This window comes from Mus musculus, chromosome 1, assembly GCF_000001635.26.
Source record: "Mus musculus strain C57BL/6J chromosome 1, GRCm38.p6 C57BL/6J".
Classification (NCBI taxonomy): domain Eukaryota; kingdom Metazoa; phylum Chordata; class Mammalia; order Rodentia; family Muridae; genus Mus; species Mus musculus.
In genome coordinates, this window is record NC_000067.6 from 89593030 (window position 1) to 89612497 (window position 19468).

General features: G+C 50.4%; 1 protein-coding gene across 2 annotated transcripts in view; it reads left to right on the plus strand.

Annotated features, from left to right (window-relative positions):
- The window catches only part of Agap1 (ArfGAP with GTPase domain, ankyrin repeat and PH domain 1), a 440472-nt gene that overhangs the window by 138219 nt on the left and 282785 nt on the right, over positions 1–19468 (plus strand). For both annotated transcript variants that reach the window (NM_178119.3, NM_001037136.1), the window contains exons 2-3: positions 11569–11627; positions 16467–16554. In NM_178119.3, coding sequence (NP_835220.1) covers positions 11569–11627; positions 16467–16554 — 147 coding nt within the window. The remainder of the gene's footprint in view (positions 1–11568; positions 11628–16466; positions 16555–19468) is intronic.

Genomic DNA, 19468 nt, shown 5'->3' on the forward strand with positions numbered 1-19468 from the left:
CATCACGACTCATAACAGCAAAATTACAGTTATGGAGTAGCAACAAAAATAAATTTTTGGTAGGGGTCACCACAATATGAACTGTATTACAGGGTGCAGCATTAGGAAGATTGAGAATGACGGACTTAGGCCTTTGCCTTTACACAGATCCACATTTTAAAGACAGCTGGCCTCTGCACTGCATGGGGAGTTTCAAGTCACACTTTCTTGACTATGATAGCGTTGATCTCTTTGTAGGCAAAGTGGCCGGGTTTACTCTGATACAGCCATTCAGCTGCTGTGCTCCAGGAGGTCTGTGTTGACCAGTGTGAAATTGCAGTTCCATGTAAGCCTCCCAGACGTCACTTTCTATTTGTCCTAGGTGAAGCTATGGCAGTGACAGTTTGTGTGTGTGTGTGTGTGTGTGTGTGTGTGTGTGTATGGCTAAGTGAGTCACACAGGGATCATTCAACTTAAATATTAGTCTAAGATCAGTGTTAGAGCCTGAGGGCTTAGCTCAGTGGCAAAGTGCTTGCATAGGATATACAAGGTCTGGATTATATCCCAAGTACTGCTCCAAAGAGGTATTGGGGCGGGGGAGTTGTGCATGCGCTCTTGTGTGTAAAATCCTAGCACCTAGGAGTCAGAGGTGCAGGGGTGTGTGTCTGTCTGTAATCCTAGTACTTGGGTGGCAGAGGCAGGAGGATTTGTTCAGTAGCTAGCTGTCTCAGGTATGTTCTAGTAAGTTTGAGGCCAGCATGAGATACATGGGACCTTGCCTTAGTGAACAACAAAATCTGTATCCTCATGTATTTACTGGGTGTTTATCAGTTTAATTTGGTAAGACTGAAGACTGTTTTATGAAGTGGTTTTCAGGACCTACGCCCATGTAGTCTGCCTTCTTATTCACCTTGTTTCTAGCAGAAATGGGAAGCAATCATTGGGACTTTGACAGAGGAGTGACCACTGATGAGTAGAACCCACTGTCCCTCTCATCACCCAGAGTGGAGGAGACAGGCTTTGGAGTGTTAGGGACCCAGCCTCGTCCCATGCCTTAGTCTCAAACTCCTGTCACTTGACTCTGTCATTCAAGGATCTGACCTGACTCCTAGACTGGCTTTGTTGCTGTGTCACTAGAAGCATTCTCAGCAGCAGCCACCGCCGCCGCCACCACTGATCCTTCTCTGCTCTGTTGGCCAGGCTGTGTGTCTTGCAGGTATGTGCCAGTCAGCCGTGTACTGACTGCACTGTCAGCCTGTGCAGTGGATTAGTGCCCTGTGAGATAGCAGAGTTTCTGTCTATAGAGATTCTTATGTAGATGTATAGAGATCTGCTTAGAGCTTGAGAAATAAGCCTGCAGCTGCTCAGGGGCTCCAGCTGCAGGTCTCCTGTTTTCAGCCCCCACCCCACTATATCTCAGTAGTACTTCTTGAGAATACCTGGCACTGACAAGCTTAGAAACCAGGGTCAACATGATGGGAGGGGCTGGGGGTGGAGCCCGTTGGTGAAGCGTTTCCTAGAGTGTGTGCATGTTAGTCACTTTCCTTTGCTGTGACCAGAAGCAGCGTGTGGAGGCCATGGTTTATTTTGGCTCATAGTTTGAAGGGTTGGAGTCCCTCAGGTGGTGAGGACGTGGCCACAGGAGTGTGGGGCAGCTCATCACACTGCTTCTGTAGTCAAAAACCGAGAGAGGGCGTGCTGGTGTTCAGCTCACTTTTGTTCATCCATGAACTTCAGCCCTGAACGGTGCTGCCCACGTGCAAGAGCTGCATTGGTGAAAACACTGTTTCCATGGTGATTGTAAATCTCAAGTTGGGAATGAAGATGAACTAACAAGGCTTGGGTTCTTTCTCCAGCAACAAGGAGAAAAAAGTGATAGAGAAAGTGGGGTTGGTGCATCCACGTGTGCCAGCCCCACCCCCTGGACCTGGCTGGACTTGCCGCCCTTTGCAGGCTCTCAGAGCTGTGCATACACCAAACTCCTTCTGTAATGAACAGAAATCGGTGTTCTAGTTCGTCTTCTGCTGAGGTGGAGAACATGGCATTTGAAGCAGCACACAGGTTCATTTCTGCACCACGTTACAGGATTTAGTAACAGGTCTTTGCAACAGCGTAGATGCAGCCCTCAGTTTAGAGAAGTCACAGCCATGAGCAGCAGCTGTTGTTCTAGCTCCTTTTGTGAAGAAGTCCAGCTCACTTACTCACGCTGTGGTTCCCACATGGAGGTGGATTCTGTGCCTCATGGCGTTCTTACTGGGTCCCCAGCAGAGCAGTGACGTGAGGAGCCAGGCACAGCACCGCCCCTCTGCTCCAGGTTCTCACTATGTTGGGCTGCCCACCTGGGTGAGGTGCAGGCCTCTCAGCCTTGGGTGTGTTGGCCTTGAGTGGTTGCTCTCATTCGCTGACATCCTCCTGCTTCCTGTGTTTTTTGTTTTTTTGTTTTTTTTTTTTTTTCTTCCTCCTCCAGTCTGGTTCTACTCTTGGATTCAAGAAGTTGAGATCAATGGCTTTCTATTCCGAGTTCTAAACTTAGCCACATAAACACTTTGGGCCTGGACTGAGGGTTTGGCACGGACTCGAGGCTGCTATTTTTGATACCAGAAGTCTTCTTGGAAGTTGTTCACTGTGGGCTCTTCTCCATTTAGGCTGTGATCTTGGGATCTCAGCCTGCTCCGACGGGGGTGCCGGGAGCATTGGAGGAGGGGTTCATGAGATCTGTAACCACAGAAAACCTGCCCAGGTGATTCTGAGGCCTTGGTGAGAGCCCAGCTCTGGGGCCCTCAGCGCTGAGCATGCTCAGCTGGCTTGGAGTTAGTTAGCTCCATGCGCCTTGCTATGGCGCTCTCAAATCCAGGGACAGGCCAGACCTTTCTACCTGTGGATGCTGCTGTCCCTGTTTTATTCTGGACTGGAGGCCATCTCTATAAAGTTATGTGGCCGGGTGTGTATTTCAGAAGAACATGATAGTCATCGGTGTACCAACAGCCCTCTGTAGTGGAGTTGCCGCGTATAGAGAGATCTCTAGCATATAACCACAGACGTGGACATCCTGCTACAGAACTTTAGTAGAACCAGTCACTTAGATCTGAGAAAAACATGGCTGGCTTCTGATCTTTTTAACTTCCACATCGAGTGCTATACAGTGACCAGATGACGTATATGAACATGTGACCATGGTAGGGTCACGCATGACAGGTATTGAATTGTAGATGCTTAGGCAGTCTCAGTAGATTCTTACAGTTCTGGGTTTATCACATCTGCAGAGGGCTTTGCAGAGGAGCCCAGGGACCTTGGTCTAGTGACCCGTGTTTCTGTCTTTGCATGTTCCTCTGTTCTGAGTATGGCCTCATGGCATAGACTATTTCACCATGTCCTTTCCACTCTCCTGACCTGGAGGAAATGCTGGGTGGGGTAGCTTGCAGACAATGGCTGGTAAGACAGATCTAGAGATTAAATTCTCCAGTGTATACAGACATCCACTGTATTGTAAGTTTTGTCAAAGAAATAAGCACCCAGTTGTTGGCTACAGGTAGAGGGAGTTACCAGAAACTACAACGATCTCTCAAGCCTGAGCCAGTAGAGCAGAATGACCTCAGACCCCAAGCTTGGCTTTGACTGTGGATATATCTGTAGTCCAAACTGAGGGTGCTCTCTGTTAGGGATCCTCTATGCAGGGATACATACCTAGCCCCTGGACCTGCTCCTTCTGCTTTGCCCCCAGCATGAGAACACTGAACCACCATCCATCTTCCCCACTGCTCCAGCAGATACCTGCTCTCTGCCCACATTCGGCTCATCCTTGATTCTGAGGGCTTTCCCTCTTCGACTCTACCCTTCCACGTGTTTCTTGTATCCTCCACAGCCCAGATCCCATCACACCTCTGTCTGCTGGAGAGCACGTTGTGACTTGTACCCCATCTTCTCACCCTTTAGAGCTCCCAGGTGACTCCTACCAAACTGTGCCATCACTAGCACCATATTGTTCTTCATCCTGCACCCTCCTGGGCCCTCCTTTTTCATCTTAACCTCAGCACCCGCCCCTCTCCTTCTCTAGCTTCTAAATCCGCACTTTCGAGACCACCCCTGAGCAGCACACTCCACAGCTAGCCTTCCTCTCATCTGCTGTACTGTCCTTGTTTTCTCTGTAGCATGACATACCTTCGACCTATGCTTCTCAAAGGCAGTTCAGGCCTGGTGTTGGTTATGGGCATCACTAATATGGGGTCCAGTGCTTGGATCTAGAAACACTTAGTGGCTGCAGTGGACAAGTATGCTAGGAGAGTTGCCAGGTGCTGTGAGGAGGAGGGAAAAGCCTTCTTGGTCTTTATGTACCTAGAAGGTCTGAGTGCCAGGCTCAGATGTTCATAGTGTCTTCAGTGGGGCTTCTTATCTGGGCTGTGTCCTGACAGATGTTCTGAAAAGACCACAGCAGCAGTTACCATAGAGGCCAGTTAGAAAGTGGGCACTGGAGGAGAGTGACCTGCAGGACACGTCCTGCGGACCTCCCTCCCTCCCCCCTCCCACCTCTTGGGAGAATACTGCTCTACAGTACAATTTGGTCTCCTTGGTGAGTCCAGGAGCGAGTGGCTGAGGAGCTGAGATGTGAATTGCTTCAGTTGAGGCCAGACGCCAGGTTTTGATACTCGTTAATCTCTGTTTGAACCCTCTCGGGGTCACGACTTGAGTTCCACTCTCTATCCGAGGGCAGTTTAGGAAGGAGGTCGGGGCCTCAGCTGATACCTCTGCAGCTAGCTAGGTGCTTGAAGGACTTGAGCCATGAAGAGCATCGCTGGGACCAGTGCCCACCACACTGGTCTGACTGTGTTTGACTGTGTTGTCTGACTCGCCTTGAAGAGCTGGGCAGAGTGTGGCACCTGGTGGTCCAGTGGAGGCTGACTATGTCAGGTGGAATAGTGGACTGCAGGTTGATTTCCATTCTTATCAATGCACAGGAAACCACACCCTGCCTCAAATGGACTTGATTTTTCTGGCAAAAATGCAGCTCTTATGAGTTGGTTCCTTGGTAGTTTGTGGCTTGTCTAATGGAAGAATCATGACATATTTGACATCTCCTAGTTTTGAAAGTGTACTGTGGGCTTTTTATAGAAGCAGCAGAAATTACCACCAGAATTGGAAGGCTGTATTGTGTGTGATCCTACCTGTCCTCAAGTTCAGTCAGAGAGAAAGATATAATTAAGATTGGGGAGGTCCTTTTGTGTCTGTTTTGCTTGCTCAGACATCTTGAGACCTTTTGGGGTGTGTCCTGCTGGTTCTGAGGACCTCACCTTGTTTGTGTATAGATGGGGGTTGCTCATCTTCACTTATGGGAAGTTACCTATGAGTAAAAGGCAGGTCTATCCCAGGCCGTGAGCACCCATGCCCAGGGCATGGCGGGCACCAGAGCACATGACCCTGAGTTTCCCTTCCTGGCTTAGTGTGGGTAGCAACGACAGGGATCCCTGGTGGGATCTTCAGCTGTAACCTCTGGGATGGTGTGCTACTCTGGGTGGATGCAAGCTCTTCGTGAGGATACAGGGAGATGTTGAGCCCCTCCCTGTAGCTGGTGTGTGGACTAAACAGTCTACTATTGATTTTTCTGTTGAAAAGATCTTTGAAGGCAGGTAAGAACCTTTGACCCTCGTGGCGCGAGGAAGGGGATGTGGAGGAGTAATGAGCCCTTTGCCGTGCATTTTCTTCTCATTATGCTTTGTGGTAGTTTCAGTGCAAGGCGGACCTTTATGGGCTTGGCCGTCTCTGCCACCAGGTGGAACCTTCTGTGACCCTCCAGGCATAAGAGGAACCACCCCAGGCTGCAGAAGTACCTTGATTGCCCTTTCTTAGAAAAGTAGTGACTGCTCCTGAATGAAGTCAGGACTGAAGTCTGTAAAGGTCCATAATTGATCATTGGGAAGGCAAGGTCCTGCAAGCCCCACTCCCGAGAGGCAGCCCCCCCCCCCAGCTTCTTAGCTATCCCTCCATATTCCTGTGTGTTGTTCACATTCTGCATAATTACTTGGTAGACAGACTGAGTACTGGTTGCACATGTCTGTGACCTAGTTTTTGTGCTCCATATGTTACACCACATTTATTTTGGGACCTTATCTATGAGAAGGCTAATTTTGCTCATGGTTATAGTATTTGTCAGGGAGAGGCCTCTGCCCAAGCCTATATGACTGGCACAGCAGAGTTTGTACTATGCCACTTAGATGCAGCCACGCAGGGCATGGGGCTGGGGGCAGGAGTGTTACAGAGAGGCTCTGCAGGGGCGCCGGATCACTAGAACACGGAGCCCAGGGATCGCTAAACTGAGCAGAGCATAATAACCATGTTACTTTTCCCCTGTCGCTGTGATAAAACACTATGACCAGAATCGCGTTATGGAAGACGGAGTTTATGTTTGACTTACAGTTTCCGGGGGGATCAGAGGCTATCAGTAGAGGGAAGGCATGGCACCCAACTATGGGCATGGCAGCAGGAACGTGAAGCTGAGAGAGAGAGAGAACCTCTTTAACCGGAAACAGAACAGAAAGCAAACTGGGAATGGGACGGTATTTCCCTATGGGCTCTCCCAGAGCACCATCAGCTAGCGCTGTGTCCAAATGCCTTGCGCCAGTGTGCGCTGTTCAGGCTTGGAGCACAGGCTGCAGTAAAGCTTTAGTGAGACCTGTGCAACAGGAAGGAGGCGCCAGGGTACCAACAGGTCTTAGAGAGGCCTGGGGATAGTCAGTTATGGACACTGGTCTCAGGTGGCCTTGTGGGGCAGTGGAGATACAATGGCCTTTGTTCTTTCTGCTTCTCAGAAAAAGCTGTGACTGCAGTCTCTCTCCCCTGGGGATCTGTAGCCTGCCTGGGAAGGTGCTCCTGGCAGATGCCTTCATCACCTGGGTGACGGCCGCGAGATGAAAATTTGATGGAATGAGGGCACAGGCTTCAGGGCTGCCAGTATTTCACTCAGAAGAGTTCAGCCTCTGCTCACCCAGCACGCATCTTTCCCAGGGGAATTTGGGATATGGCTGTATCAAGCCATGCACAGAAGGCTGTGGTTGCTGTTCCTGGCTCCCCTCAGCTTGTGGGCTGGCCTCCATGGTTGAGGGATATCTTCCTCCTTTCCAATCTCACATCCACACATTTTCTCCTCTCCCTGTCAGACTTGTGCTCTCAAGCCATCACTGGTACGCATGCAGCATGAGGCAGTGCTGCTAGAACTCTGTTCTCCCCGAGCACGGGGTGCTGTGAGGAACCAGTCAGTAGAGGGAAGCGTATGTAGCGCTTGAGTCAGTTCCTTGAGGCCTTGCGATCACACCTCAGCTGGTGCTTTTTGACTCTACATAATCCTGAGAAGGTGCATCAAGGTTCAGGGGAAGGGTGCTGGGGCTGAGCCTGTGGTATGGGTACCTGCAGAGAATGGGCGAGCATGGTGGCATCTTGGTGATGTGACATTTGTCACTGTTTAAAGCAAAGGTCTCGTGATTGGGGAAGGTGATTGTCCAGGATGTGGGGGAGGGAGCCATCTTGGCTGTGAGTCTTTGGGGTCACTGAGGAGCAGCTGGCAGTAACCGGAGTCTGGCAGTCAGCTAGTACCCTCGAGGACCAGATCTACTCATGGCTTCTCCACTGGCAAGAGAGGCCTTTTGATAAGAAATTGAGTCATACTGTTACATACAGTTTTGGAAGCTGTTGCTGCCTTGGGTGTTAATCACTACTGGACAAAGCTCCCATTCCTCTGTAGAGCATCTGTCTCCTTCCTCAGCAAGGCTTTGGTGGGCCAGGGACCTGGCTCTCCCCCGTGTCTGGTCTCTGGTAGCTGTGTTCCTTTTCTTTGTTGTTCTGTTCGCTATTTCAGGGCTCTGCAAATGTTCTCAGGTTAAAAAAAGATCACGTCTGTTGCTAAAAAGAGTGCATTTCTAAAAACCTTTGTGGAATTCTAAGGTTCCAAGAGCATCCTAGTACCCGAGACAGTGCGTTTTGTTCAGGGTTTGTTTTTCTTCCCCCCCTCTCCTCTCACCTACAATTTCAGCTTCCTTTTCTTACTCTGGTGGCAGCTTCACGAGTTGTGGCTGAAGCTTGTGTCTGTGGTCCCTGGTGGAGCCCAACTGGGTGGGGGTGGGGGCATGATGTCATTGTGGTGATCCTGCAGACCAGGCTGTAATATGTGCCTCAGGGGGCATGGCTGTGCTGGGGCTTGTGTCCTCTAGCCAGATGATGCAGTAAGAGTCTGGCCTGATAAAGGGCATTAATGAACTATTATTAGTTCAAGGTACTGAGGCCCCAGGAAGGCACCCAGTGGAGCTGTGGAATTGAAAGCTTTCTTAGAAACTCGCCATTTGTAAGGAGGCTCCTCCAGGCTACAGGTGAGGACCCGGTGGGTTCCGGCTGCCCCAGTTCAAGTTCATCCATCAGTCAGCCACCTTCCTTATTTTCTGTCCAGCTGGGCCCTGCTCACTATAGGATCTTCGATCGTTTAAGATGCTGTGGAGATCTGACAGGCTTGTGATGACATCATGCTGATTTCTGCCCATGTGACCATGCTTGGGTGCCGTGGGTTGAACCGTGTGACATCATCATTGCTCAAGCTCTTCTGACCTGTACTTCTAGCTTGTCTCATAGACAGAGACCAGCCATCAGAGGGACAAAGCCTACCAGCGACCTGTTTTCTGCTCTGCCTTCCATCCTTGCTGGTGGCCTGCTCCCTGTAGTAGGCAATGGGGCTTTGCTCTGAATGAGCCTAAGGCCTCTCAGGAAAAGGAAGGTTCAGGGAGGTTCAGGGTGCCTTTGGCCTCCATGCTCCTTAGTTTCTACCAGGAGTTGGATGTAGCCAGGAGGAACTGAGGTTAGTGGAAGTCCAGGCAGAGGCCTAGGGAGGCTGTTGTCTGCATCTGTGCGCAGTGGAGTTGATGGCACTGTTGTGTCCCTAAAGTGGATGGGCCCTGTGGAGATGTATGGTGTCCCTTGCTGAAACAGGTCTCCTGTGGGGCAAGAGCTGACCTTTGGGCTTCTCAAAAGGAGCATGAAGGCAGCCCTGACCCCTGAAGCTCATCCTCTGGCCTTCCTGTGTGCTTCCTCTGCTAGCACAAGCTACAGTTGAGGTAGTTGAGGTGTCCTCATGAATCTTGGAGCCCATGTGGGTAGCACAGTCCCTGCACCTTTATTCTGTCCACTTGGCTATCATTCATAACCCACTGTCATGATTAACGAGACTAGTGAAGGAACTGATGTCACATTTTACATGTCTAACCTGGAGTCCTTGTAGCCTGTCACCACAGGAGGGAGGTCAGGACCCAGCACCCACTTTTTCCTTTGTTGAGCTGACTAAAGACTGTTAAGTTCTGGGACCATAGCTTGGTGTTAGAGCAGTTGTCTAGTGTGTGGAGGCCCTGTGTTGGTTGCACTGCACTGCAGAAGGGGGGGGGGGTGGTAATCGAAGCCGTGCTTGGTTTGTGATGAGGAATGACAAGCCACAGTGGAGGTCACTTGTGGCATCAAACAGGAGCCAGGCAGCCTGACCCACACCTAGCAGAAGGCTCAGTGGGCTACCCACGCCCACCAGTGTAATCTCTGCCCTACTGTTAAATTGCAGTGCAGTAGTACTTTATCTAAACCAGTGCCTGTGAATGTGTTTCCTTCTTGTATTCCATGGAGTGAGGTGTTAAGTGGGCACCGCAGTTTCCTCTGGGTCTTTGTTTTTGGTGAGGGTGTTGAGTCGGGGTGGTCAGGTTGACTTTGAGCTCACTGTGTAGCCTAGGAGGACCTTGAACTTCTGATCCTTATGGTCCCACCTCTCAAGTGCGGAGATTGCAGGCGTGCATCATATCATACCAGCTTCATTCAGCGCAGGACATCCATCTTGGGCCTACTATGTGCGTAATAAGAAAGCCCACAAACAGCTGTGCCTTCAGGCTCTGTCCACTGGGAAGGTCCTTGGGCAGTGTATGCAGACATGCCCTGAGTCGTTCTTTGAAGCAGCCAGGCAGCTGCTCTGTCGTCACCTGAGAGAGACAGGAGCTGTGGTTTGCCTCGGCCCCCTCTCCCCGCTGGGTGAGGAGGTTTCTGTGTGGGTGCTGTGTAGCTTGTGTTTCCATTGCTGTCTGTGGCACAAGGCTCAGTCGCTGAGAAACCACACAGAGGAAGGTGACAGAGATTGTGGTGCAGACGTCTTTGACTAAAGCATGTGTCACTTTTCATTTGGCCCTGAGCCATGCCAGCCTTGCCTTCCTTCAGACTGGGCCCTGTTTTTTAAAGAAAGGTTTCATGATGAAACTGTGTCGATTCTTTAGTCTTTCTTTTCTTTTCTTTTCTTTTCTTTTCTTTTCTTTTCTTTTCTTTTCTTTTCTTTTCTTTCCCGTCTCCCTCCCCCTCCCTTCCCCCTCCTTCTATTAAGTCAACTATTTTATTAACCTAGTTGCCACAAAAATGAACATTCTGCAAAGATGTCACACAAGGCTACAGTATGGATGTGTCTTGTCTTCTGTAGCTTCTGCAGGTCACCCGGTGCTCCTGATTTAGCTTCTCTGAGCAGAGACCTTCCTCTGGGTGACTCGGCTCCTTAGACATGGGGGTTTCTAGGTCAGTGCAGGGCCAGGGATGTCTGTCCTGTGTTGGTTGCAGCCTCTTTGGTGTCAGGGGACTGTCTTCCTGGCCTGCTTGGCACCCCTCACCCTTTCCAGCCACCGACAGAGGAGAAGCAGGCCATGGCTTCCAGCCCTGACACCTGCTGGGTCTGAGTACCAAGCATCCTCCTGAGCACGATGACTGACTTGACCTTGAATGTGTTGTGGGGGACTTTGCTTTTTGGACAGCTTAAGAGGTAACAGGAGTCAGCATTTGAGGAAGATTAACGAGTGAGCTATATTGGAAAGAGACATGAAACCTGTGACTGGCTTGCAGTAGGTACTGACTACCTCAGGCTATCGTTTCTGATAGGCGGTGGCACACGGGAAACGTGAAAATCCTGTGAGCCAAAGCGGGATATTGGGTGTGAGGTGGAGAGGTGTAAGGCAGCCTGCTTGAGTCCCTCAGTACTGAGGGGCCCTCTCTTCCTGACCTGTCCCGAGTCACCCTCGCTGAATAGCTGTCTGGTTTCTTTCTGAGGATCCAAATATTCTGCACCCTGCAATCTTGCTGCTGGCTCTAGCCATTGTCTATATCCTTTGTGTGTGTGTGTGAGAGAGAGAGATTTCAGGAAAGTAACTGTTTCAGTAGAATAAAAAAAACAGATGAAAATCTAGCTTGACACCAAGTCAGGCCCAGGCAAATCAGGCTCCTGCCTCTGTTTTTCTACATTGTGCTGAGAACCAGGACAGCCTTCAGGTCTGCTGTGGACACTAGGAAGGCCTGGAGCTGGAGTGAGGGAGTAAGGGCCAGGGTGAGAGCCTTTGGCATTGCTGAGTGCAGTATGTGTTATACACCACAGCCTTGAGGCCAGACAATGTGTGAACTTGGGCAAGTATTGGCCTCCAGGGTAGTTGTAACATGGGCGGCTGGTATGACCCTGCTTAGGTGGTCCCTCTACCAAAAATGATATCTAGGGAATGTTTTGACTTCTGTGAGTTCTGTGGCATGTCTCCTCACGTTTCCCATCCTCTATTACAGATGCTTTCGTGAACAGCCAGGAATGGACACTCAGCCGATCGGTACCGGAGCTCAAAGTGGTGAGTGGCATCTCTGGCCTTGGGAGGTGGGGGGCTAGAATAAGCAGGATGGGAGTGTGCAAGCTTGCCCATATGGAGTTCTGTTTCCTGAGGCCTGTAGGTAGGACATGTTCCATCTGGGAGTGTGTACTGGGAAAAGGCCATCACTGGCTAGAAGGAGCTAGAGCCTTGAGCGTGCCCAGCTGAGCCATAGCAGCCATTATGTACAGGACCAACGCTTCCCTGCCCGACTCCATGCTGCTCTGTGTCTCACACATAGACTACTCTACTAATGCCACCGGGGATCGACCTGTCCCTTGCTGGGCATTATGACAGCCTCTGTAAGAAGCCATCAGAAGTCATAATTTTAAAAAAGTAACGACTGTTTATATGCAATTACGAATTCTTGGCATATGTCAAGAGTTCTGTTTTTAATAGAAGCAGCTTCTGGTGGAGTTAAAGCTTATAGCTGGCTTCAGGGAGTATTTCTCATTGCAGTCGCCTCCTGCAGCAAGCACAGTTCCATTGCCCGCCCCTCCCTCCCTCCCTCCCTCCCTCCCTCCCTCCCTCCCTCCCTCCCTCCCTCCTTCCCTCCCTCCCTCCTCCCTCCTCCCTCCTCCCTCCTCCCTCCTCCCTCCTCCCTCCTCCCTCCTCCCTCCTCCCTCCTCCCTCCTCTTCTCTTCTCTTCTCTTCTCTTCTCTTCTCTTCTCTTCTCTTCTCTTCTCTTCTCTTCTCTTCTCTTCTCTTCTCTCTGTCTGTCTCTGTCTCTCTCTCTCCCTCTCCTGTTTCTCTAGTGCTGGGCTCCATAATTTACCTGCTGGAAGACGGCTTCGGATGGTGAAGACCCTCAGTTGGGCCCACCCACTCACTGTGCATTTCCCACTATGTTCACTCCTCTTCCCCATTTCCCCAGTGACCCACCTGAACTGCCAAGGTCCCCACCTCAGTGATGCTGAGAGGATGGGATAAGGACTTCTGTGTCTCACACCTGAGATGGAAGTAAGCCACTTCCTCCAGGACACTGGTGTGTCTCAGCAATGGCCCCCAGTGGGGTTATCCACTTCGGGAGGACAGCTGTCCTCTCAGCCTCTGGGGTTCCGTAAGACTAGCTCTGCAGTAGCTGCTTGGCCTGTCTGCTCTGTTTCATAGCTTCTGTAACCTGTACAGTATATAGAGTGCTCTGCAAATACCTAATGAGTGGCACAGGGGTGGGTGCCAGTGCCATTAACAGGACCTTTTCGTACAGGTTGGCCAGTTTCAGATACTTCTGGCAAGAAACTCGGGCGCTGACCCCTCTGGTTTTAGATTTAATGCCAGTTAACAAGGCCGCAGTGTTTTCACGAGGTGTTTATGAAGCATATACTCCACTGGGCATGCTCTGCCTGCAGGTTCCATGTAATTATGGCCTTCTGTCCTCACAATTATTCCATGACGGGGAGGCCCTGTTGTCAGCCTGTGTCACAGGTAAGGTTTGAGACATGAAGAGTTTACCCAGAAGCCATCTACAGTCGGGTAGAGCTGGGATTCGAAGCCAGCGCTGTCTCGGAGAGCCTTCTGTATATCTGTCCCAACTGTTGTAGCCTCTGGCCTCATGTGTCCATTTAAGTCAGAGCAACAGCGGGGTGGAGTGCTTCAACCTCCCAGCAGCACAAGAGATGGCTGGGAACCAGGAGGCATTGATCCTCATCTTCCTGATAAACTTCCTGGGAGTTGAAGGTGCTGCAGGTTGACAGGGCCTGCATGGGTTTAGTTTGGTTGGCTTGGGCTTTTTAAGACAGCATCTTATATGTAATCTCGGCTGCCATGAAACTCACCATGTAGCCCAGGCTGGCTTTTAATTCACCATCGTTCTTCTTCAGCCTCCCAAGGGCTAGAATTATACAGGCTTGTGCCACCGTGCCTGGATCGGTCCACATATTTTTATCAGCCAATAGTAATTGAGAATTGTTGCTACCAAAACCTTATTTTCTGGAATATGGTTTTCTAAGGTAAGCATCAGTGTGTCTAGCAAGTATTAGCATTTAAAGAGACAGTGTAGGGTCTTCTAAATGTGACTTTCTTAAAGCTCACTTGAGCTCTAGGGCTCATCTGTGGTTTGAGGATGGCCAGGCGCTCTGCTGTGGTGGGCGCCCTCTTGTGGCTGCATCAGCAGGCACCTCGTTGTCAAGGGCACCTTAGCCAGTTCTTGCTGGTGAGGATGCTCAGGTCTGAAGAAGCACTTCTTTGTTCTGTGAAGCATTTCCCTTCCCATGCCCACAGGGATGTCATTGTTTCTACCCTCATGCAGCACCCGAGACAGACAGGTGGCCCTTTAGGTCATCGCTGTGGGACCCTCATCCTGCTTGGAAATGCAGCCCTGGTGATGTCACTGAATCTCCAATGGGCCTTTTATGGAGTATTTCTCAGCGAGTCTTTCAGAACCCATCAGGACATACATACGGTTCACTGTTTGCTTCTGGGAGAGTGGCGGGCTCTGCCTGTGGTCTCGGAAGTTGTGCTGCAGTTGCTTTCAGCACTGCAGATTGGTGCCAGGCTACACAAGCTCCGTGCCTCCGCTGGGGTGGAAGCAGTGGGCAGACCGTGCAGAGGTGCCACCATGTATTTTGCTTATCCTCTCAGCTGGGATTTTTAACTAAGAGGTTCCATTTTTACAGCAGATTGCTGTTTAGTAGCTGAGTAGAAAACACAGGATGCTGGAGGATTGAGATTATAAAGGTGCTGTGCTCTGCGTCTTCCGGGAATATGACAGCATGAGGCACAGAGCCCTGACTGACAGCCTGCAAGGCAAGGCAGGGTGACACCTTCTCCTGCCCTGAGATACCTAGCGTGGGCATTATCAGGGCACTCCTTTATGCCCATGAAGCCCTTGGACCCAGGCTGGGTTACTTCCTCTTCTGCAAGTGACATTCAGGAGCGGTTGTCACAGTTCCCCAGGAGGCCCACATCCTAACAGATGGTAGTTCTACCAATGTTTCAAGTTAAAATGATACAGCTCACAACCTATGAGATGGGTGCAGGGGCCAAAGAAACCTCTGCCCCAGGCCTGGGGTGGGCGGCACTGGCCTGCTCAGGTATACGCCATACCAATGCCCACTCTTACAGGAAAGAGTGTCTGGTGTCACCACCCAGAGAAAACCCAGCTGCACAGTGCTGGGTAGGGGAACATTTCTTCCAGGAAGAGAAAGTAATCTTAATTAAAAATTTCATTTCTGTGGCATATACTGGCTTGGATTTTCCCAGCTTGAAGCTGACAAACAGCAGGTGCCCTTGAGCAAAAGAATAATTAGTAGGCAGATATTCTCAAACTGTGGAGGCTCAAGGTAGGAAGATGCAGGCTGGCCTTGGAGGGGAGATGACTTTCTTTGTGCAGGAACTGTCCACATGCTCTGGTCCTCAGCCCAGCCCTCAGGGGTAGAGAAAGCTGCTTTATATTCACTGCGTTAGTCACGCATCAGCCATTTACACGTGGAGTCCATGGGGCTGTGCATCTTCCTTGGGCTGGGTGCCTTGACGGTGGAGAACAAGATGAGGGAGACACAGTCTCTTCCCATAAGGGGCTGGAAGTCACAGCCTCACACTGAGATCTGCTAAACACTGTTGTGCAGCAGGAAAAGGCAGGAGCCAGGGCCTGAGGGCATCTTGCTGGCTCCAGGTGAGGGCGTGGCATTACGGTGTAAAACCCGTGTTCATAGTTCTAGAGGTTGGGAATCAAAGGCATCCACAGATTTGGGAACTGGTGAGGACTGGGGGGCGGGTGTCATCTGCCCTGTAGATCACAGGTAGAGTCCTTGCTGGGCTACTTTCAAATGTACATTTGATCCTGTATGGACAGTGTTCTTGTGACCAGTCCCCTCTCAGCCGCACCCCCCCCCCCCCCCCATATAACACCTGGGGCCTGGGGACTTAAACTTTCAGAAGCCTAAGGGTGGACCTCGGAGGTTGTGGTTTCTGAACAGAACCAGAAGGCTGTGATTTCTGAACTGGCTGTGGATCCTGAGTTAGAGGAGGACTTGGGGCTGTGATCAGTCAGTGTGGAAAGTTCTACTCACCTGGAGACAGCAAGTCCATAGAGATGAGGTTGGCAGCCAGTGGATATAGGATTCAAAGCCAGAAAGTAGGAAGCCGGGGGCTGCAAGCATGGTGAGAGGGCCAGGACAGCCTGCAGGTGCAGGCATAGTCACACAGGCTGTGGGGGCAGTTGGGACTGGGGATGGATATGTGGTTGTTGAGCAAAGAGTAGAATGCACAAGGCAGCAGCTCCCCAGAGCGACTGTGGGGGTATGGGCAGGGCTCCCGAACAGGCCAGGTGCCCGATCGTGTCTGCCAGTGTTATTTTCTACTCACTGTGATCACCTGAGCTGTCCTGGCCACAGCTTGACTGTGTTTTTTCTCTTGGTTGTGTGTTTCTGAGAGGCAGGCTTGCTGTCTGTTCTCTATGGGCTCTGCCTCCCTCCTCCATCCCAGTTACTCCTGCTTCCAAGTCTTTCCCATGTTTATCTTCTTAGGGTGGAACACCCCAGATGGCCCTATCTACACATGACCGTTTGTAGCATCCTGTCCCATGGAACCTTTCCTCCTTAGTATAGGGAGGCACCTATCCTCGTGGACAGTTGAGCCAGTGCACATGTGCCAGATAAAGCGAGCAGGGGTCTTCCCAGAAGAACGCCAGCATGCTGACGCCCTAACAGTATCCAGCACTATCGGACAGGAGCTGCTAATTTGGGGTTGACTCCATCTCCAATAGAAGGAGTCACTGCATTCATTTCTGAGCGTCTCTTCAACATTTCAGCAGGGAGATTATGACCACACGTGCAAAAAAAAAAAATCACGTCTAACTGCTGTCTTATTTTTTTGTCGCAGGGAATTGTGGGTAACCTGGCCAGTGGCAAGTCTGCGCTGGTGCACCGGTACCTGACAGGCACGTACGTGCAGGAGGAATCTCCAGAAGGTATGCTGTTGGGCAGGTGGTTAGTTACCAGCTTAGAGTTCAGGGTTTCAATTTTCTCTTTAGCATATTCTAAATCATTGATGACCCATGCTAAAGTCATAAGAAAGCCACCAAGCAGCAAAGAGACTTAGGCATATGCTCCCTCCCATTGGGGTTCTAGCGCATCCACTCCAGCGTTTTGAGCATTAGCCACCGTGTGGTGTTCTGGAGTACATTCGCACTGTAACGCGTGTCCTTAGTCCGGTGCCACCCCTTTGAGTATTGGTCGGACACCACTCTGAACTGGACACTTGATCGTGTGGTGCTGCTCCGTCACAGACACCAGCATTTCTAATACAATCCAGGTCACCCTGCCACATGTCTAAGTATGTTTCCCTTTATATTGTATTACAAACATGTAATCATTTTGCATGTGAGTTAGGCATTTTTTATTTTTGCCATTAGACATTTTGATTCTTCTGTTGACATACCCATGTCTTACTGTGGTTCTGTTCCTTTTATTTATTTATTTATTTTTTCTCTAAGTAGTTTACGACAATGGTAGGAGGAAGGAAGCCCTCTAGTCCCCCTAATGCAAGCATAGCCCACAAGCCACTTCCTGAACTGTTATTTTCTCCCCATGTAACCTTTTGAAATCCAACTCTGAGACACTGAATTTCTGGTTCCTTCTTTTTCTTACTGGCTGTTCCATTCTTTGCAGATATGGACGCAGGTAACTATACGTTTTCTTCATGCGGTGCTTGTCTCGTTCTGGAGAGAGGAGAGGCACCACCCTGTACTGTAGCGCTCCCTTCCACCCTGTTCTGTGTCTCATCCTACTCTGTCTCATCCACCTTTTTCCTAAGTTCAGCATCTCACCCTGTTTCGTCCCTTAGCTGTCTTTTGAGTAGTAGTCCGAAGTAGCTTCACGTGTCCCCTGTAACACATGTTTCAGCCCCTTAACTCTTGTCCTAAAGACTGTAGAACCATCTAGAAAGAACAGAGTTCTGAGGGGCCTGCTTGGGGCTCTGCTTTCACCCTGCAGTAGTTTTCTACCATGTTTTTAAAGCCTCATGGCTGCCCCATCAGAGAAACGCCCACTTTTAAAATTCTCTCCTTGGAACGATGGTCTGGGGGGAGGAGGGGATCCAAACAGAGGTTTATGGATGAGACCAAAGGGACGAAGGCTCGGGTTTGTGGGGACTACAGACCCAGGTACTTGGAACCCACAGTGTGGAGAAGGGAGCAAAGTAGTATCTTCCCCCAAGACCCATCCAGGGCTACGCTTTCTTCATATGCCTGAGTGTGAGTGGTCACTACAGCCAGCTTGATTAGGAGTCTGGAGTGCTTTGAACTAGGGGCTTCTGTGTGTGAGACTCACCATTGTACAACTGGTGAAACCAGCTACCATGGGTGTACAGCCAACCCAACTGCAAGACAAGCATTTGCCTTTTCCAGGCAGCTCTGATTTGAACATCTCCAGCATCTGAGCTAGGATTGCTAGAAGTTCCAGGCCAGCCTCAGGTTCTCTTGCTGTCACGCTGTGGCTCAGAGGTCTAGCGGTTTTAGAGGTAGGATGTGCTGAAGTTGCTGGTTCTAAAGGAAGAGGCTGGGCCACCTCTACACTTGGTCATTATTGTGGTTTCTGCCGCTTTCCCATTGGACATTCAGTCCGTCCTAACACGCCTGTGTCAGACTTGATTTATTTGCAGTGTAGAATGTGACCTTCTATTTTGATCAACACAGAGGTGTTTCTTTTGAACATTCACACATCAGAAGTAAAAATTGTATCCTGTGAGATGACCTCATCGGCTGCTAACACCCCCCCCACCCCATCCGCAGAGTGAGAATATATCATCACATTGGCAGACACATAGCTGAGGACTCCTGGATCTGGGAGACAGAATTTAGGCTGCCTCTCGCACCCTCCCCTGCCTACCAATATGTGTGTCCTCTTTCTGTGAACCTTGGGCTCAGGGTGATTGTTCTGTGTCCTGGGGGAGCTTTGAGCAGCGTCATGCCCAGGAGTACCTAACAGGATACTCAGCTGCATCTGTGAATGAGGAGAGCTGTGTGCCTGGAAGCCCCTTGACTTGGCAGCTCTGCGTCCCAGCAGCCACCCATGTGTTCCTGCCTGGAATGCAGCAGATGGCAGCTATCCTCTGCCTCTGAGGATCTGAGAGCTGGCTCAGTGACTCGGTAGGACACAGGTGGAAGGGCGCAGCTCAGGAGGACAAGTGTGGTTGGTGCCTGGCTGGAACTTTGGGATTGGAGTGACCCCTGCAACCCTCCAATGTCTTCGTGTTGCAGTCGCCTTCTGATTTGTCCTTTGTGACATGCCATTTTCCCCTGATATAATGGAAACCCTCTTTGCTTTAGAAAGAAAGCGGGTTTATTTTAGCCCACAGTTTGAGAGACTGAAGGTCCACGATTGGGCAGATACATGTTTGGGGTCTGTTGAGGGCCTTATGGTGGCAGCTTAGCCAGAGCTTGTATGACAGTGGACTGCATTCTGAGACAGGAGATTTGAGTGTGGGATGTGGACAGTTTGATCTTTGCAAGAACCCTTTGAATGAGCCATCATCCTCCCAGACCTGCATCAATCCCTTTCAAGGGCAGCAGTTTCCCTACACTATAACCCATCTGCTAACGGATTCATCACCCTCCATTGTTGGGAAACAGCCCTTTGGAGACACACTCAAACCATGTCCATGTCACAGAAATCCCCCATGACTGCTATAGCTGTCAGCTGAACACCTACCACTCTGCCACCCACATGGCTATTTCTGCCAGCCTGTGCAACTCACTGGATTCTCCCCATTCTTGTTCATGGTGGCACAGGGTTGTTCCTCTGGCTTAATACATACATAAATATCCTTTGCTGTGTGTCTTAGTTAGGGAGGGTTTCATTGAGATTAAGAGACACCATGACCAA